At 40.6% G+C, this 21,770-nt stretch overlaps 1 protein-coding gene across 2 annotated transcripts in view; it reads left to right on the top strand.

The window, feature by feature from the left end:
* GABRB3 (gamma-aminobutyric acid type A receptor subunit beta3) overlaps positions 1 to 20,203 on the top strand; it is a 161,454-nt gene extending 141,251 nt beyond the window's left edge. For both annotated transcript variants that reach the window (XM_073327683.1, XM_073327694.1), the window contains 3 exons: positions 560 to 712; positions 2,575 to 2,819; positions 19,792 to 20,203. In XM_073327683.1, the coding sequence (XP_073183784.1) occupies positions 560 to 712; positions 2,575 to 2,819; positions 19,792 to 20,142 (749 nt within the window). In that variant the 3' untranslated portion in view covers positions 20,143 to 20,203. The remainder of the gene's footprint in view (positions 1 to 559; positions 713 to 2,574; positions 2,820 to 19,791) is intronic.
* Positions 20,204 to 21,770: the final 1,567 nt, after the last annotated feature.

Here is a 21,770-nt window from a genome sequence, read left to right as displayed (position 1 = left end):
TTATTCAAGAGAATTTATTTCTGACACTTGAGGTAGCATATTTCACCTAGTTTGCATCTATTTGAGAAGTGTCAGTTCAGGAACAGCTATTCAATGCAAATAATACATTATGCAAAATGAATTTTAAATATAATGTATTAAAATTAATTAAATTAATTATATTCATTTTGACTGTTAATTATACTAATCCTCTCAATAAAGTGATATATGAAAATTATTCATTTAGATAAACATTTTACATAGAGATTTAAGCATCACCTTTTAAAAAAATATCCAGTGCTCAGCCAATTGTTTTATAATTAAAAATTAACGTTATTATTTCTTTTCTCGGTAAAATTCAAACTAGTGTATTCTCTGCAAAAAATCCAAGATTCCTTTTGAATAGCATGCAGTTAGCTATCCGGTAGTACACTAAAGGCATTTTCCCTACTGTTCTATAAATGTCATAATATCCCATCAAAGGTGCATGATTTAGTTTCTATGGAAACTAAAGAAAAGTATTTTGTCTACCAGGGTCTTTTTTCAGTATAAATAAGTGTTTTTCCCCCCTTTTTCTTAGGTGCATATCCAAGACTCTCACTGAGTTTTAAGTTAAAGAGAAATATTGGATACTTTATTCTTCAGACCTACATGCCCTCTATACTGATTACCATTTTATCGTGGGTGTCATTCTGGATCAATTATGATGCATCAGCAGCAAGAGTTGCCCTTGGTATGTGATAAGGATGAGCTAAATGTAGCCTTCAGAAGTTGTTAAAGACTGCAACATGTCAGTATACTGATATTCCAAGCTCACTTATGCCAAAATCATGTCACTCTGTATTGAGTCAATAGTGCTTTGTTCTCCCCTCGAATGCAGAATGTAACTATCATAAAATCTCTAAAGTGAGTTCCTCATATAGAGCCCAGTCTTCCTCTCATCAGAGTAAAGTGGCTCCAAGCTACCTTTCCACATACCCCAGATCTTGGGGCTGGCCAGGGACCAAGCTATCCCTTGGCTCATGTTTTAGGGCTCTTCTCACTTACATGGCAGAAAGAGTCCACAAAAACCATTCTGCTACTCAGAACTTTCAGAATGTAGGGTGGTCCAGCCACCACCTCCTCTTAAAGGTCAGTGGAGAGGAGGAATATTTCCTGTGGTCCAACCAATATCTCTGTTTTAAGTTCTCATCATAATTGTGGTATTGAATAAACAGGAATAGCTAGACAGAAGTCACCAAGCCATATCACACTCCTGCTACTAGCCCATGCAATTCTCTTCTCAGGGCACCTGGAAAGAGAGAGACCTGAGTAAGGCTGCTGTCCTGTTTTATTGTTTGTTTGTTTATTTGTTTTGGCTAGTCATGTATCAAAAGATTGCCCCACTTTCATGAGTTCTACCCAATGTAGCGGCAGGAACTAACATTTTGTCCTGTGTTTGCACAGCACCAATCACAGTGGGGTCCTAGTCCACATCTGGGGCTCCTAGGTGCTACAGTAATGCAGATAATAAATACTAATAATAACAATCAGTCAGCTACACCCAAAGGAGTCACAAGAGCCCTGTTAGTCTCAATCAGTAGGAGAGAGAGATCGCCCTTCAGAGGCCAGAGATCAATCTGGTAGGTTCTTTTGAGAAAGCAGCCAACCATCAGTATGCATGAGTTATTATGAAGTATGCCACCCAGTACTTGTAACCTGTCCCCTTGTGCTCCATAATATACAAGACCATGAGCCTGATCCTCTATTACCCTGTACCTTGTGTAGTCATTTACACTAGTGCAAAGTGGGTGTAAAATGCTCTCAAATCAGAGTGATAGTGTTTTACACTCACTCTGCACTGGTGTAAATGACTGTAGTACTATGGAGTATCAGGCCCTATAGCTTAGGAGCTTGCTAGGGAAGGGATTCACTCATAGATCCTTGTTGACTAGGAAAAAACTTTGCTTTTTGACTTCTGCAAGAGGCCTGTGTTCTCCTAGAGGTTAAGATCCTCTGGTTAAGCCTCTGAGGGTATGTCTACACTGCAATTAAATACCCTAAATACCCACGGCTGGCCTGTATCAACTGACTCGGGCTCGTAGGGCATGGGCTGCAGGGCTGTAAAACTGTGGTATAGATGTTTGGGCTGGGGCTGGAGCCCAGGCTCTGGGATCCTCCCGATCATGAGGACCCAGAGCTCAGGCTCCAACCTGAGCATGAACGTCTGCATCACAATGTTGTAGCCTGTAAATCGAGCCCTGCATGTCCAAATCAGCAGACATGGGCCAGCTGTGGTTGTTTAATTGCAGTGTGGACATATCCTGAGGGACGGCTGATAAACAGTTTAATATGTTCCAGGGTATGTTGAACAAATTTATAAATGCTAAGGCTTGACACAGGGATCAGTTTGATCTCACCCTGATTTGGATTCCACATGTTAATGCATTGAACCAAATTCTGCCCTTATTTGCACCTGTGTGATGCCATTAACTTCCCCATGGTATATTTAAGCTATTGTAAGCTGGTGAAGGAAATTTCCCAAAATGGAAGCAAAAACTAAAACATGATCTCCTAAAACTTGTAAGATGCCCACTGTTCTATTTCTTTGTTTAGGAATTACAACTGTGCTGACTATGACAACAATCAACACTCATCTTCGGGAGACTTTGCCTAAAATTCCCTATGTTAAAGCCATTGACATGTATCTTATGGGCTGCTTTGTATTTGTCTTCTTGGCCTTACTTGAATACGCCTTTGTCAATTACATCTTCTTTGGAAAAGGCCCTCAAAGACAGAAGAAACTTGCAGAAAAGATGGCAAAGGCAAACACCGATCGCTCAAAATTTGAAGGCAACCGGGTAGGATTTTTTTATCTCCTAAGTGTAATACAGTGACTTGTTCTATTACAAACAAACAAACGAACAAACAATGAAGAAACACAAAGAAAAACCCTCTCTCCCTTTTCATGCATGCAGTTTGTGGGCACCATTTTTCCTTTTCCATCTGAGTGCACGTCTGCATCCATAAAGAGGTATTTAGATATCTAAATGACATACATTGTTCCCACAAATAAACATGGGTGCAAAAATGGAGGTAAGTTTAGGATTGGCCTGAAAACCAAGGCCATAAATTGAAAAGGTATGATTGTGACTTGGGCTGTGTGCCTGCACAAGGGGAATAAGGAGAAGTAAGACCCCCTTTGCCCACCATCAGTCTGGGCATGCCCACTTACTACCTTCTCCTGGAGCAGGTGGGGAGGGAGTGGCAGGAAATCGCTGAAGTGTTGATCCTATCCACTAATTCATTGGTCAGCATAGCTGAGCCAGTGTGTGTGGTGGTATTATTTATTGCTGCTGTAGGCCAGCAGCAAATTTTTACTCTTCACCCCTGGAGGAAGTGGGTATGTAGCAAGGGAATTGTACCTCAAATGGGAGTCTGAAGCCCAAGGCATCCTGGGGCTGTTGGTGCATAAAGGCACAGCCTAGTTCTGTAATAGTGTTCCTAAGCAGATCATCCTCATGGTTATCTTATAAGGAAAGAAGATTTTGGAGGAAGGTTTGTCTGTGAATGAATGACAGAACATGCACCTGCCAAGGAACAGCTGGGAGGGGAGGGGAAGAGTATGCTGCACCCTGTACAGCAGATTACTCCTATTTCTTAAGTTCAAGAGGGAGCACCAAAGGAACTGTGCCTCAGAGGGGTGTCTCAGGCACAATGCCTCCTCGAGCAGTGCAATTTACACATCACCCTTTGCTGAGGGCTGTGCCTAAGATCACAGTCTAGCCTGAAAAGAGTAGAGGCAAGCTTGCTTTATGTTAATGTTGTTACAAAGAACATCCCAATGTTAAATACCGGAGTGTCATGATGACAAGAGATACCAGGAGTCTATAGGAAAAAGGTCTCATTGGTGAATATAGTGTATTGGTATTGTCCAGACTCAGCTGAGTTTTAGGCCAGGGTGGAAGATGGAAATTCCATTTGGAAAAAAGATTTCAAGATTTTTGGGAAAAAATCATTTCTGGTTAGTCAAAGTGTTTCACATCAACAAAAAAAGTTTCATTTTGATTTCATATTATATTAAAAATAGAAATAGTTATTTCCAAATATGTCATAATTTCCAGTTTCAACACTGTCAGAACTTGTGCTTCAGTTTTTCTTTAAAACTGAATGTCAATGAGATAGATACGATTTTGTGAAGCATTTTGATTTTATGGAACTGCATTTTCCATAAAAAATGGTTATGCTTAAATGTTTCTGACCAAGTCTACTGGGTACTACTGTATATTCTACCCCCTGTATCATTACAAATGATCACACTGACAAATTAACTAGCTGTTTCTCAAGTAGCTGTATAATGTAAAATAATTGCAATGTACACTTTATGACTCCAGGACTATACCTCATTCTAAATATGTCAGAGACTAGTGCCTGATTATCAGGAGCTTATTCCTAGTAAAACTCTTCAAACTAATAAATTCATTGTAGTCTGACCATACTATGCAACCAAGACTTTATCACAGTTGGCAAGTATTGTTTAGGACTAAGCTAGCATGGAGAATGGATTTTCTCTCCTCAAAAGACAGAAATGGAAAAGAAAAGTATCACAATGAAGGCAGTAGTTGAGGTTTAGCTAGAAGCTGGTAATTCTTCCAATCTGAACTGTCTGTCAAATGTAATCCATTTAAGTCATTCAGTGTAAGTTTTTTTTAATGAGACCAATATCTGCCTCCCCATGGCTCACTGTTCTTCTGCCATGAGATCAACGAGTCCATCTTTGTATTGTTAGGAGGAGTGTGAGTATCTCTAGTACTAATGAAAGTGAGGTGGTAATAGTGCTGATTTAAACCAGGTGTAGTGTGGATGGACACTGTACAAACTCTCCCCCCCCCATACAGCTCACCAATTTAGGGCACTCCTGACCTACACTACCCTTGCTATTACACTTTTGCCCCTGCCCCTCTTCACAGAGATAGTGAATTGTTCTGAACTTTGTGGTCGTTAAATAATGTGCACAAATGGGGACCCAAAAAACCTAATTTTGACTTGTGACCTGATGTCAGGATATGAATTCAGGTCTCCAGAGAAGAAAGAATACTGTTCAGCATAGCCCTCTTAGGGATCGTCTTGTGAAGAGAAGTCTGAGTAGTGTTGGAGAAACACATGTAAGTGTGTTGAATATGTTCATTTTGGTATTCAGAAATACTTAGGATAAAGAATGTGGCATGTTCCCATTCTATGTGCTGAATATTTTGTCCCCAGTCCTCAGCTGGTGTAGGTTGTTTTAGTTTCATTGAAATCAACAGAGCCAATGATTTCACTGCAGCGACACCTGTTTACATCAGCTGAAAACTGGGGCCATTAGATGATCATCAAATTATATATTGTCACAGAAATTGTATTGGAATTGTCTAATTCACATTTTACTTTACACCATCATAGATATTAGTATATTTCAAGTTGAGAATTCAAGAAGATTTTTAGCTTTTTCTAAATGTTTTAATGACCTACTGTATTTGTGTGGGTTTTTTTTAATAATCTAGCCCTAGCTTACATGCATCCTTTAAAAAAAATCTATTTTCCATTTATAGTCAAACTAGAAAGGAAGAAAGGCTAATGAGAGAACAACATAACAGTTCTGTGAATGTCAGAATTCAAGACCTCAGCTTGATTCATAGATTCATAGATACTAAGGTCAGAAGGGACCATTATGATCATCTAGTCTGACCTCTTGCACAACGCAGGCCACCGAATCTCACCCACCCAATCCTGCAATAAACCTCTCACCTATGTCTGGGCTATTGAAGTCCTCAAATCGTGGTTTAAAGACTTCAAGGAGCAGAGAATCCTCCAGCAAGTGACCCGTGCCCCATGCTACAGAGGAGGCCAAAAACCTCCAGGGCCTCTTACAATCTTCCCTGGAGGAAAATTCCTTCCTGACCCCAAATATGGTGATCAGCTAAACCCTGGGCAAGATTCACCAGCCAGATACTACAGAAAATTCTTTCCTGGGTGACTCAGATCCCACCCCATCTAATATCCCATTACAGGCCACTGGGCCTATTTACCATGAATATTTAATTACCAAAACCATGTTATCCCATCATACCTCCTCCATAAACTTACCGAGTTTAATCTTAAAGCCAGATAGATCTTTTGCCCCCACTGCTTCCCTTGGAAGGCTATTCCAAAACTTCACTCCTCTGATGGTTAGAAACCTTCGTCTAATTTCTAGTCTAAACTTCCTGGTGGCCAGTTTATATCCATTTGTTCTTGTGTCCCCATTGGTACTGAGCTTAAATAATTCCTCTCCCTCTCCGGTATTTATCCCTCTGATATATTTATAGAGAGCAATCATATCTCCTCTCATCCTTCTTTTAGTTAGGCTAAACAAGCCAAGCTCCTTGAGTCTCTTTTCATAAGACAAGTTTTCCATTCCTCGGATCATCCTAGTAGCCCTTCTCTGTACCTGTTCCAGTTTGAATTCATCCTTCTTAAACATGGGAGACCAGAACTGCACACAGTATTCCAGGTGAGGTCTCACCAGTGCTGCAGGCAAGAGGGTCAGCAAATACTGTGGGAGATAGTATATCTACCTGGAAATTAGAAACTTGTGTTAATTTCACTAGTAGTCCCTCTAGCTAACCCAAGAAACTGCCACTGACCGGCTATTGAGGGAGCTGTGTCCAGCATTCCTGTGCTAGAGAGGGAGGTTTGTTTCTACCAGGACCCTTTTGGATGGGGGAAGTAGAGAGATAATTATTGAAGGAAAGCTTAGAAGACACGTTAAATGGAGGAAAGAAAGTTACAACTCATGCAATGCATACGTTCAATGCTGTTTATTGGTACAGAAAGTAAAGACATAGAGCCTGTTATGGCAGTGCAGAGTCATCAGACATTGTTCCATGAGGATCTCCTCTGTCTGGGAGAATCCTCAGAGGGTATATTGATGCTGTAGTAACTCCTACGTCACCCGCATCCCTTGGCTCCTGCCACAGGGGGGAGTATGTCTGGGGGACAAGGGCATGGGCACTGTCCGCCTACTCCTCCCTGGTCATCAGAACAACTTTAAGCTGACAGTTGGCCTGCCCCAGAATGAGGGCAATAAAGGTGGCATAATGCTGCCTGGGCCCCTACAACTCCAACCTGCATTGAGCACAGCTCAGCCAGACCCCAAGATCAGGGCTACAATTTTTCAAGCAAGTGGAAAAGGAAAATATAATAATAATAATAATAAATAATTAATATCAGTTGCACATCTTATTTGTTTTTAAATAGAGAGCTATAACTTGCAGGCTAGAGGCAGAGCAACTTCCTGGTCAGGATCTGAGTTTGATCCCTTGATCTTAAAGTAACAGAGGCTGGCCATGCTATTGAGGCAGTGTCCTCTTGGACAGAGGGGACAGGAGGAGGAAGAGGAATGTCACATTACTGTCACTAGCAAGCTTTCCAGCCATTGAAAGTAGTAGCATCACCATGAAGGATGCTTATACTGTAGCTCAGCTTTTACATTTCATAGGACTAAAATCTAACATACAAGCTGCCAGGCTTGATTGCAAATATTCCTTTTAGATATGTTGCAAAAGGGCTTTGTATGGTTTCATGGTCTTATTTGACCCCCACAACATGAATATTTTCAATAATAGAAAAGTTATGTGTACTAAAATCCATTGGTTTGGGAGGTTTTTTTACTTGATGATTAAGTTTGAAAAGTGGCTATAGTTTAGGCTCAGAACTATGTTTCATAATGGCTTTGTGGACACTGTACCATGTCAGAAGGTCTTGCATTTGAAAAGCTGAAACTGTGTGTCCTAGTTATCTCCATGTTGGTCACACTGCCACAGACATGCCTCTCAAATGCCATGTTTTTAGGCAGTTTATCTGACTTGTTCTTGATCAGCTGTCACCAGGTCATGCCGCATTTAAGAGTGCTATACATGCTGTTACCACACTGCCTGTCTGTTCCACTCCAAGCAGTTGTTGCTTCACTTCCCACTCTGCCAATGTGTGATGGGCAGAGAGAGAGAGAGAGAGAGAGAGAGGAAGAGCAATAGCTCCAATCAAAAGATAAAGTGTTCCCAGGGACCAGCATGAACAGTGCTCCCTCCTGGTACAGAGGGCAAAGGGCAGCAAGGAGAAACAATGGGGGAGAAAAGAATATTCCATACTCTATCTTACTGTGCCCCAAATATCAACACTGAAAGTTACATGGTGACAGGAAGGAATGATTCACAGACACAGTGAAATGGAAATTGGCATTTGTTTTCCTTTCCCAAATGGAAATGTGTCAAACTGCTCTTAACATTTATTTATTTATATATAAATAATAATAATGAAAAAAAAATACTGATACAAGGCTCTAGGCAACCTAAAACGTAATTAGAACTGGCTGAAAATTGGAATTTCCATCTTGCAAGAAATTCTCATATTTCCAAGTTTGTTTTCATCTAGAATTGGGACAAAAAGTCGAAATATCAAAGGTTTTCATGGAATGGAAAGCCCCAAAAAATTTTCATCCAGAAATGCCAAAATATTTTGCCTTCAGATTAGTTCAGCATTGAATTGTGTCCACATCAGCTGCCATTGTGCCTCATGACCTCACTCTTATCTATGCACTGGGTTCCTCCGCTGGACTACATCTTTCATGATGACTCGAGATCATGGGATTCCCATAATTTACCACAGCAGTTCAAACTGAAAGAGAGACCACAATGTATCATGGGAGTTGTAGTTCAGGCAGGGAGTCCATAGAGGAGACTGGAAATACCGGAACTACAGCCCATATGATGCATCACAGCAGCTCAGGAAGAAAAAGATTAATATCAAACTGACCTGAAACGAAATATTTCAATCCAGATGCATAAACAAAAATGCTTTTGAGTCAAGTTAGGTTGATCTGAAACTAAATATTTCTTTTAAAAATTTTCCTGATTGAAAATAATTTTTTAAAAAATGGAGAATTAAGATTTTCCTGCAGAAAATTTCAGGTTTTTAGGAACTACATTTTTTGTTGACAGATTTTTCATTGGAAAATTCCCAAACAGCTATATAACTAGTACTACAACAAAAACATTAAAATAATCATTTGTAAGGAACTCTGCGAGCCCACCACCTACAAGAAAGCTCTTTTCCACTCCTTCATCATTGTGGGAGGCAAACCCTTATCCCTCTTCAAAAATCCTGCCAAACAGCTGTCTTTTGCAGCCTACTCAGAAGCTCACCAAATCCAGGCTATTTCAGATCAAAGTGGGGGGACATGTTCCAGTATCCTGGAGTCCATCGTGCCAGCCATCTCCAGCTCAAGCATCCCCACCACTCACAGTTGTGGCACATATTCAATTAAAATATCATCGTTGTTCTCTTTGCCCTATTGGTATGAAGATCCCCGCACGATACCTCACAAGGCAGCCAGCACAGTTCAGGAAATGTAATGGTTCTGCTGACATTCTGTTAGGATCATATTATCATGGAAATCATGCCATTCTGCAACTGTTAGGAGAAAAATGCAAAACCTGAAAAATCTTGTAGTAATTGTTGTGCCCTGGCAAATTACCATGGCAGTTTTGGTTGACCAGGATTGTAATTAGACTACTTCTGATAATTTTACATGTGTAAGCCAGTTGTTGAAACAATTAATATACAGCACATTTTTGGCTAAGAACCAATTTCCCTGTTTTTATCTGCCTAGATCTGACCAGCTATAAATTAGATAGTAGTATGATACTCCTATGTTCAGCGCACATACATACAGAAGTTAGATAAAAACATACAAACTCTTGCGGTTGCAGTATAATGCTACTTTATTTCTTAGAATTCAGAACGATTACACACAGGAACCCCAAAACAGAGAGAGAGAGAGAGAGAGTCTGCCCCCAAGACAGCAAAGCACAACTTCACTCCACTGTGATTTAAGCTGTCTCTTTCCAGACTGACTGCTCCCAAATCCACACTTCACTGCAGACCCCTGCAAGCAACACCCAAAAACTACCCCCTCACACACTCTTAAAGTGATAGCTTGCAGATTCAACGCGGTGCTCAATACTGCACAGATACCTCCATTGAATAGCATGCAGTGGTGCAAGTAGAATTCATTTCTCACCAGTTTGCTGCATTCATAGGAGGAACACAAAGGGGGGGCACCAGCTAACAGGGGGACACTTGACCTCCTGATGTGACCCCCCCACGTGACTCCTTCCCGCCCCCAGCCTGGGGCCCCCGCGCTCTCCCTATCCCTTCCTCATGATCCGTCCCACATTACCTGGGAGGGGAGGGGCTTTGTCCTTCTCCCACTGCCCCGGATACTGCAGAACTGCAGGGCTTTCCAGAACCGCAGCTGCGAAAGGAGCAGAATGTGGGGCTGCCAGGAGGCCCCATGCCAGCAGCTCCTCTGGTGCGTCTGTACCGCCCCCTGCCCTCCCATGCAGCTGTGTCTCCTGCTTGGGGTCTGTACAACAGCCCCGCCAGAGGACAGGGCTGGGTGGGGGGTACAGCGGAGGAACTGCTGGTTCCCAGGAGAGCCCTGTTCTCCAGCGGGGCTGCTATACAGACCCCAGACAGGAGACACAGCTGTGTGGAAGGCCTGGGGGCGGGGTTGGGGGCGGTATAGCTGCACTGGAGTTGCTGCCGGCATAGGGCCGCTTGACAGCCCCACCTTCTGCTCCCCCTTGTCTTTCCCGTACACAAGACCAGCTATAAACATCTTACTCATACGGCAGACGAGACCAGACCAGACCGATGAACCTACACCCCTGATAGCATGTCAAATTAATGAGAATTTTCAGTTTTCTGTAAGGTCTTAGACTGGAGTGTCAAGGTGGTGGTTGTTATCTGTTTTCCTTTACCATTTGGTGTATTGCCACATGTCAGAAGGGTTCCCCAACATTTCTGTATTGTACTGCTGCATTTCTTTGCCACAGTCGTAGATTCCTTGTACTTCCAGTTCACCCTACACTTTCGGTTGTAAAAGGTGGTCCCCAACTCTGAGATCCCTAAAATCTGCAGTCCATTTATCTATTAAAAGAATGTAATATTGACCTCAAAAAGTGATCTTGTGAACACACAAATTATGATTGTTGTAATTATTACCTGCCATGTAAAAGTTTTAATTATGGAGATGAGGTCTATTATCTCTTCAAAATCATAGGCTTGCTGATAATACGATGATCAGTGCCACTATGAAACCCTAAGAGAGTAAATATTTATAAGAGGGTCACTAAGGAAAAACTATCATTCTGATATTATTCACACCTTCTTAATTCCTTCCTTTAATAAGCTAAGCAAGTTTATTAATTTCATAGCCTAAAGAGAAGGAAATTCATGCCTCATCACATTTATATCAAATTACATTCAATATTTAAAAATATAAGATCAACCACTAAAAGAAAAATATCCTATATTGTGTGCCATGTATGAGTAATTTTAATACCAATAAAGAGTTGCTATGTGGGAACGGGTGGACAAGAAATACAGAGCAGGTGAAGTGTGAAATCAGAGAGATTCTTAGCAGCAAATTATTTATGGATTAAAAGATGGTAGAAAAGAAGCCGTTGCACCTGGTCACTTGTTTTATTGAGCTAGCTGAGCACTTTTCTGCATCTTATTTGTAAATGGTGTCATTTATTTTGCTTTACTGCTAGCTTTAAAGTTTCCTACCTCATGAGACCTCTTTCAGAAGAATCTTTTAAGTAGGCTTAGTGGGATTCTAGTTAACTCCATACATGTCGGTCAATGTCGATTTTGGCTGCCACCCTGAAATAGGCAGAAAAAATATTAATCGGTAACAGTCGACGCAAATGCAGCCTCCCCTCCTTGCACCTGCAAGGATCAGGTGTCGCCGGCCCTGTGGCAGTACAGGGAGCCCTCTGCAGTTCCACTGTCATGGCCCCGCTCCCTCACTCCCATGACAGCAGGGCTCCACAGGGTTCCCTGCAGTGACACAGGACCAGTGACACCTGAAGCCTGCAGGTGCAAGATTTGGGGAAGGCTGTGGTCCTGGTGGGGCAGGGCAGAGACCTCCCAGCCAGGGCCACAAGGAGGAAGACAAGTCCTCAGCCACAGGAGAGGCCACCCCACTGCTGAATGGCTCCTGCCCAGGGATAGAGTCACTGAGCAGCAGGGTAGACTCCCCTACGGCCAGGGGTCTCTGCTCTGCCATGCCTGGACCACAGCCTTCCGTGCACCTTGCATCTGCAGGCATCGGGTGTCACTGGCCCTGTGACCGAGAATGGAGATCTCTGCAGCTCCACTGTCATGGCCCCACTCGCTCATCCACTGGTCAGGAGTATGGAAGCCATCCCCAGGCAGGAGCTGTTCAGCACTGAGTGGCCTCCCCCATGACTGGGGGCTTGTCACCCGCAGCCGGGATTGCCAGGAGGATCTCTGTTCTGCCAGGTCAAGACCGCAGCCTCCCCTGCACCTCATGCTCCTCAGTGTGTTGGGCCCCTTAGCCACGCAGGGGGTTCCCTGCCACCTCACTGTCAATGCTGAGAACCCTGTGTAGCCCCAACATCAGCACTTCCCTAACCCCAACCCTACCCTCCCACACTTCATTTCCAGTGACTGTAAAAATAAAAAGCTGATAAAAATCGAATAAATATGTTAAATAGCAATCTATATTCATCAAAATTAGAAAAATAAAATAAAATAGAAGTCTGCCAACCCTAGTTATAAGCTCATGTCTCTCAAACTTGTTAATGCCACATCACCCAGTTGCAGTTACTGAAGAATAACATTGGATGCTCCTTCCCCATGTGGTCTAGAGTTTGCAGTACTACTAATTTAGGGATTAAAAATAAACTTATCTTGAAACCTTTGTAGACTGGCTCATATCTGAGGACAGCTCCCAAAAGTAATAAAGTAATCACAGAACTACAAAAATTGTATCTTTCAATAATATATTTACTCTGCCTGAGGTATTTGTGGCACAAATACAAAAGTTGCATTCCTGTATTTATAGAAAAGCATGCACAAAAGGATAAGTAACCTCAATTTGGTTATGGTAAAAATACATTCCCTTAGAAATTGATTGCCAAGATTACACAATTATACCTATTCTGTACCTATTCTTAGGGTCATGTAGTTGGGGTGGCTTGATGGGGGGAAGGGTCACCTGGTCATGATGCAGAGATACCTATGTTCTGCTTTAACTTGTACCCCTCTGTTCACTTTTAGTTTTGCTGTGCAGTTTGTTTCTTTTGAATAAGGCTTTTCTGCACTAGGAGTCTGGAATTTGAGTGATCTAGAACTACTACTCTGCTAATGCTGCAATTCCCACCTTTTTTGGGAGAGGATGCTGCTGTAACCCACTGATGAATATGGGGTACAGGTCTCCCTCTGTGCTGATTTTCAAAGGGTATGAGTTGTTACAGCCCCTAGCTACAGAGCTTTAGCTCAAGCTGTAGACAGTGATACGTTTAGCTCTGGAGGTCCCCAGGTCCGTTTCTGGTATGTTGGCCAAGACAGCAGCTGTCACACTGGGTCTTATCCGCGATAGCCCCACCAGTACTACTTATGCCTTTGTAATATTTAAATAGAGTGTCAGTTTTACCATTCATTCCCATATACTGAATTTTTGTGCTGAAAATGAAATTATCTTGCTACTAAACACAGAAGTGACAGCATTTTATTAAGGTTTGTATTCAGAAATTTGAGAACAACAGGGTTGGTTTTATTTTTCAGAGATTATTCATTTTTCCTGGATTCCTTTTTAGTATTGTTTTAAAAAAAACAGTGAAAGCGTGAGGACTGTGTACCAAGTTTTCAAAACATGTCAAGATGTTGGAGGAAACACTAATGTCATAGCACACAGGATATGGATGTTCAACATGTGGAGACTCGTGCAATATTACAGTATTCTGCACAAATTAACTCTTAGGGCCTGATTCTCTAATGCCCTGCGCCTTGTGTAGTCATTTACATCATTGTAAACTGAGTTTACACTACTATTTTGATCTGGTAGCATTTTGCACCCACTTTGCACTGGCAAAAATGACTACACAAAAGTGCAGGGCAATGGGCGACTCCTACTCTTCATGTTCTTTTCAACATCAGTGCAAAATAGTCATCATTATTTTAACAAACTTCATTTTTATTTGGTGGACAAGGAAAACAGTGTATTATCGTTTCATAGGCTTTTCCCCTCTCCATAGTTTGTAATATTTTAAAATCCTTGACACGATTCCATTATATTTGCAAACACTGAGTTCTTCCTTTATTGACAATCAAAATGAAATTAACACGGTTCTCTCTTTTACTCTCTTGTGTGTTCACCAGCATGAACAATTGTGTCAGAGCAGCACTGACAGAAAAGTTAACTTTCAGACCAGTGGTGAGACTTCTCTACAGTGTCACTTCTGTTGTATCCACAATTATAAAATGTTCTTAAAGTTCCCAAAGGCAAAATAGTGAATGATCTTTTTCTAAAGTAAGCTAGATGTCTATGGTCTGTTTGTCCACTGTTTTGCATATTGGATAGCTATTTACACAAGAGCAAAGTAGCTGGAAAATTATACCTTTCTGATTTATACTTTACACAGGTATAAATGACTACACAAGGAGCAAGGCAGAGGATAATCAGGGAACCGGAATCATGAATCCAGTTTCTACCATCTTCTAATAAATTTAGTGCATGTCAAATGTGGGGGATAACCTACATGAGTAGAGTCACTTTAATGTAAAACAGAGCAAGATGACAACATCAGAGACATCTTTTCATGCTGTTCTTAAAGCTTCTGTTTACACATATATTATTCAGAATGATCAAAAGTGTCTGTATTGTATTTAAAAAATAGGGATTGATGAACTATTAAACATAACTGCGGAATGAATGAGCAGGCAGAATATTTCCTCCTTTTCCTGTGGTGGAGTGCAGTGATTGACTTGTAAGGAAAAGTTATGATTTTAAAGAACCCCTCAAAATTGGAGACATAGTAAACAGAACTAAACGGATCTGAAATAATTCAGACAGCACAAATTACCTACCAGTAAATCAAGCCTAATAGCAGTTTCTTACCATAATGAAGTGTTTCAAACTGGCGTTAAGGCTGAACTGATCTGATTTAAAAAACAAAACAAAAAACGCTGTCTGAGAATCTTGATTACAGCAGGGTATTTAAAGACCACTCTTTCCTTCCAGTTCTTCACTAAAAATACAGTACTTAAAACTTAGAGCTCCACAGTGGTATGCTTGACGTATATTTGTTGTCTAGTGTTAAACAAGAGATCTTGGTTTTTAGCAGATGTAAACATCTTACATCAGGGTTTTAGATCGGCAAAGTGCACTTATTCTTTAAACATTGCATATTGCATTGAGTAGATATGCATCCTAAAGACTAACGGATTTATTTGAGCATAAGCTTTCGTGGGTAAAAAACCCACTTCTTCAGATTCATGGAGTGGGTTTTTTACCCACAAAAGCTTATACCCAAATAAATCTGTTAGTCTTTAGGGTGCCACCAGACTCCTCATTGTTTTTGAAAATATGGTGCTTCTTGATTTTTCATCCATCTCAGGCTCTAAGTCGAATAATGTAAGAATCCATCACTTCACACACATCCAGAGAACTCTCATCCCTCAGAGGTGGGCAAGATGTGGGGTTGAGTAAAATTGATTCTGAAACAAGGTACTAACAATTTGCACATTTAGTCATCAGTGATTCAGCAAAGAATTAATGAATGATTTGGTACTCGGCTGTTGTGTCTGCCTGAAAGAGCACTTGAGGCTTCTTCTTAAGCCAGGTGGTCTACACTCAAAAGTTAGGTCTACATCACTCCACACCCCCTGCGCAAGATAGTTAAGCCCACCTAACCCCCCAGTGTAGATGGTGCTAGATTGGTGGAAGAATTCTTCCATCAACCTAGTTACCTCCTATCAGGGAGGTGGATTTACTATAACCATGAGAGAACCACTCCAGCTGCGGCAGTGAGTCTGTACCCTGAAGCGACGCAGCTGCAGCCCTACAGCTATGCTGCTGCCGTGTTTCGAGGGAAGAGACTCTTCACAGAAACAACTGGTCCTGCAGGGAGCGGCAGTGGGGGCAGAGAGGGGTGCTGAGGCGGAAAGGAAATGAGGGGTGGGATAAAAAGAGAGGAGACTAAAGAGAGAGAGGAGACTAAAGAGGAGAGAGGCAAATGACTGTAACCAAAGGGGGCCACAGGCAAGAAAGCAGAAAGGTATAGGGAAGCAAGGAGGCATAGGGAAGCAAGGGCAGAGAGGCCAGGAGAAGCAGAGAAGACCAGGAAAGGAAATGTCAGGGTTAAAGTGGGGATCACCGTACTGATAACCTCAAGAAATCAAAAATCATGAATCAATTATGTATTTTTAAACAAGTTAGACCAAATCCTCAGCTGGTGTAACTCTGCATAGCTCCATTGAAAGCAATAGGGTTACATGGATTTGCACCAGCAGAGGATCTTGCCCAAATAGTACAATTACAAACCTTAATGAATCATTCAGTATATAGTACCCTGGCATTAGCAATACAGGTTTTCAAATTCTTTGAGAATAGATGATGCAGGGAGTGAGCATTTGCCAAAGTTTTTAAGTCTTTTAAAACTTACTTGGTGCCTTATTTACACATGAAATGCAACACTTTCCATCCATTAACTATTCATTCTTCACAACATCCCTATCAACTCAGTCAAAAAGTATTACTGTATTGTTCTTGTTTTGCAGAGAGTTTAAGTGATTTGTCCAAAGCCCCTGAAGGAATCAATAGAAAAGCTAGGATTAGACTTCAGGAATTTCTGTCTACTAGCCCCAAACTCAGTTCCTTCAGACCACACTGCTTCTCTCTTTGTGCATTCTTGTTTCTTTTGCCTATTGTCATATAAGTTCCTCAGTCTACTAGCTTTCAGGTAAATTTGCAAACTTGCACCTCCTAATTAGTTTCATCTGGCATTTCAGATAGATATATATTATGGCACAACTTTATGTAACCAAATTATATTTTCAAATAAACAAAGTGATTGTTTTTCATGTGAACAATTTAGTTTTCCTGATTTTTAGATTGGATATATAAGCAGTAAGTCCTAATTGTATTATTATTTATTATTAAACAATAATAATAATAATAATTTTGTATTGTGGTAGAGCCTAGGGACCATAATCTTAGGTTTGGAGTTTGTTGTTCTAGACACTGTACAAACACACCACAAAAAGACATGCCCTACCCTGAGGAGCTTAAACCTAAGTATAAGATGAGAGACAACAGCTGGATACTCCAAACCGAAACGTGAAGAGTGCAAGATACTGGTCAATATGTTCACAGCACATGAGCTGTCATGTCCATTGTCAAGGGTTTTTGAGGGAATCATGGCAAAGGAAAGTTTTATTTGAATTTGACAGGAGACAAGGAAGTGGTGTGTGGATGTCTATAGGGAGCTCCTCCAATGCTTATGGAGCAGCATGGGAGAAAGCATGAAGGTCCTTGTTTAACATTTTAATAAGTGGATGATGAAGGCAGAGCAGAGGCAGGAGTTGTATCTTGTTAGTTTATGAGAGATCATAGTTAGGGTGGGGATAGCCACCTTAAAAGATGAGTAGTTTTTGTTTGATGTGGTGGAGAAGTGGGAGCCAGTGGAGAGATGCAAAGAAAGGGATGACATCATCAAAGCAGTGAGCCAGGAAAACTATCTTTGCTGCACCATTTTAAATAGGACAATATTTCATTGTGAAGGCTAGAGAGGAGGCGTTTTCACCCATCAACATGAAAGATGTTGAGGGCCTGGATGAGAGATTTGACTTTATGGCTGGTAAAGAAAAGACAGATCTTATAGATGTTCTGCAAAAATGGCATTTCAAATCCTCTCTACAATTTGAAAAAAATCAATTTTGATCAATTATTTTTGGAGACAACTATAAGTGACAATTGTATGCAAAAAAGTTAAGTTGTACTTCACAACTCTGCTGAGTGTCTTTCACTTCTCCTGCTGACTGCCTCATTCTATGGACCATGCTTCGACTTGGCTACCTTGTCGTCATTTTTGCAAACCTCAGCTCCATATACTCATACAAACAACAGATCCAGATTGTTACTGTGGTGAAAAAATGGGACTTCTCCACCCCCAGTGAGGCTTTTTAACCCCACTGCTTCAGTTTAGTTTGTTTATTTTTACTTCTAGGTATCCATCACTATAATTTGGTGTCTAAAGCACTTTGCTCTCCCCCGCCCCGATTTATTCTTATCATGTTTGCATACAACTTCACAAAGAATTAGTGCAACCATGCCGTAATTGTTTCAGTGGAAAAGATAGGTTGTTGCATCTGTAACTCAAAGAACAATCCATCATACAAGACTTTTTAACAAGAATGAAATAAACTAAATATGCCTATACTAAGACACTTGTATACCTACACTTGTAATACATAATCTAAGGCTTCCAGATTACTTATCAGATGACTGTTCAAGCTTCAGAACACCAGTGTGGTGAAGGAATCACTTCATCCATCTCTGAAGTACAGCAACTTCTGGAGTGGAGATGTTTAGCTGTACAAAGAAGGATCACACAACAGTTTAGGGTTGAGAGTAAAAAAAAAAATATTGTATGCAGTTGAAATTGCAGGATGAATTTTAGCTGGGTAAATTTAATAACTAGAACTGGAAATTAGCCTGGACACCAGGGATAATAAAATATTCTTACACAAACTGACATGGAGGGCCATGCAAAATGGATTTAAATGGTCCACAGAACATTCTTTATGTACAGGGGAGCATTCCACTGGCAAAAAGTTGGAGGATTGGAGCTGACTCCTGCTCCAGCCTTGCTCCCCATCCCCAGCTTCCCAAGAAGGAAAGGACAGATTGGACACAGGGAGGGATGTGGCAAAGTGGAATCAAGTATACTCAATTCTCCACTGATGTAAGGTAACTGAGGAACCCAAAGCCAATGGCATTACTTAGAACTATTTCTCAGCAACTGTAACTTCCACTGCGGCTGGGAGGCATGGGAATAGGGAACCACAGTTGGCTCCTTGGTGCTCCCCCGTGTCCACTGCGTTGAAGTGGAACAGTGAATCTGGCCCAGGATCTTGAATGACCATAAAGTTCTGATCCTGTAATTCATGATCATTCAAAAAGACAGTCCCTTCCAAACAACACCCTGTCCCCCAACACCACGCTCATCATTGGCTCAGTACAGGCTCAAAGGAAAGAGTGCCATCTTCTGAGTCCAGTCACTGGTTTCCCTTCCTGCATCCTTTCGCTGTTGCTTTATGGTCTCTCATCCAACTGGAAAGGCCTTGAGTTTATGCATTGCCCTGATTACAAAACTGTGTAACTGACTTTGGAATGGAAAGTGTAACAGAAAAGTTGTAAAGAAGTCCACTGTGATTCCAAAATGTAAAGCATTCAAGATTTCCTTAGAAATACTTCAGTAATCAAAGCACAGCTGTTCCTTTCATCTGACTCTATGTGTGCACTTTGTCTCATAGGGATAGTCGTAAATCTAGTGTGGAAAAGCTATAGCCTATTCTAGTTCTATTTACTTCCCTATGGTGCAAGAGCTGTCAGCATGATTCTCCACCCCCACCCAGCAATGCAGATAAGTTACTGAACTACACCTAATCCTCTAAAATGGAGTTTTTCTAAGGGGGCGGGGGGAAGTGTTGGGCTGTGGTCAGTGTGCAATTGTCTATCATAAGCTACTTTTTATTATGACCCTGGTCCAGCAAAACACTTAAGCATGTGCCTAATTTTAAGTATATGAAGAGTACCATTTAGTGCGATTTTAATGGGGTTGCCCATGTATTAATGCCAGAAAACATGCTCTCCAATTTTGTTGATCTATGAAAACAAGTTTGGAATCCTAACACTGTGAATTTCCTTTCGCAAACAAGGTGGATGCCCATGGAAACATTTTGCTAACATCTCTTGAAATTCACAATGAAGTGGCAAGCCATGAGGTTACAACCAGCGTTACTGATGCTAGGAATTCAACAATATCCTTTGACAACTCAGGAATCCAGTACAGAAAACAAAGCACGAATCGGGAAAGCTTTGGAAGGCGTACAATGGACAGAACAGTGCCCCACAGTAAGAAGAGCCATTTACGGAGGAGGTCTTCACAGCTGAAAATAAAAATCCCTGATCTAACGGATGTGAATGCCATAGACAGATGGTCGCGGGTGGTGTTTCCATTCACATTTTCTCTTTTCAACTTAATTTATTGGTTATATTATGTTAACTGAGTGACTGTACTTTTCTAAAAGACTTCAATAATAATACATGAGATATTGCTCTGCCTGTCGAGTTTATGTATAATATGAACTTTTATTATATATAAAATACACATGTATGTGTGTACACATATATTGTGGAAGTGCGTGTATATATAGACACGTGCACAGAAGTGTACTCTCTCTATAGATACACGCACACACACACACACACACACGTGTGTGTATATATACACATACACACATACATACACACACACATTCTGAGGTTATGGACAATTCAATATAGAATGCACATCAAAAGAACTTTTTTTTAAAATTGAAAGACAGGTGTCCTCAAAACAGTAAGCCTTGAGAAAATTGAGTATCGTATAATCTCACTTTGACTGTCATAGAAATTTTCAAACAGTTGTAATCATATATCAAGTCAGTATTCAGAAACATTGCATGGAAAAGCAATGTTGAACATAAACTGACACCTTTCCATTGGTAAGTTTAAAATGTCATTTGTATTGCATATCAATGTTACTTTCAGCAAGCCAAATTAATTTTCCTTGCTAATAGTTCTAGTTTTTATATGTTGTAAGATTTTTTTCCTGTCAATTTTCAGTCATGGATTGCTTTCTCTTCTGCAGTAAGTAAGTCTAATCATAGGACGAGTGTTGCTCTAGTGTTTTGAAGAAATTCATAATGTTTCCAAACATCCGTCTTAAATATCCATCAGCAATGAAAGGAATTTTTGTAAGTACCAAAATGTACAGTGCAATTTTTTCACTTGGACTGGTTCCAGCTAAGATGTCATTCTGAAAAACAAGCACCTTTTTAGTGTAATGTAGCTAAGAATTCAAACACTGCCAATGTGTTCTGCATCTGCTATAGATTTTAAAGGTAATTATTCCAGTGAAAGCATAAAGACATCTCAGGTTATTTGAACCCATCAAGCTATATTCTTTATTAAACATGCATTCACGTGATCAAACACTCTTATAACATTGTATGTTAATGTAAAATGTATTTGCATAATATGCATATATATGTATATTTTATCAACATTTTTCTTTTTGTGCTTGCTATTGTGACTGCATGCTATGTCATATTTTTGTTTCTGTGAAGTTACAACTTTTTGTTATCTAGACTTAAGCAGATAGAGCATTTCTAATATTTCAATAACAGCATTTTCATATTTTATTTTGTACATATAGCATATACAGATAAACTCACAGCTAGTATGTTCCGGTCACAGATCATATCATAAATGATAGCAAACAATAGGTCTTGTTTCAGCATTAAACATGATCAGGCATTTTCTTTATGCAAATGTGGCCACTTTTGTTTTCATTCCACTTCAATCCCTCATCAGTATCCAGACTTTTTCACTCTAATAGGTTCTAGTAATAAAGATACACCAGTTTCGGAACTGTAAACTTCATTTACTATTAACAGAACTAGATCTTTCTAAAGAAAAAATGATATATTTTTTGTAAACACTTTTTTTATCACATACATTCATAAATAGAACAAAGTATAGTAGTAGACACAGATCGAAAAAGACGTTAAGAGCTGGGTCTTGCCAGCTCTCTGCCTACAGAATTCCTGTTGATGTCAATAGGAACTTGGCAGGTGTTGTTTCCAGTTTGGAG

Source organism: Lepidochelys kempii, chromosome 1, assembly GCF_965140265.1.
Source record: "Lepidochelys kempii isolate rLepKem1 chromosome 1, rLepKem1.hap2, whole genome shotgun sequence".
Lineage (NCBI taxonomy): Eukaryota > Metazoa > Chordata > Testudines > Cheloniidae > Lepidochelys > Lepidochelys kempii.
This window is presented reverse-complemented; position numbering and strand designations above follow the sequence as displayed.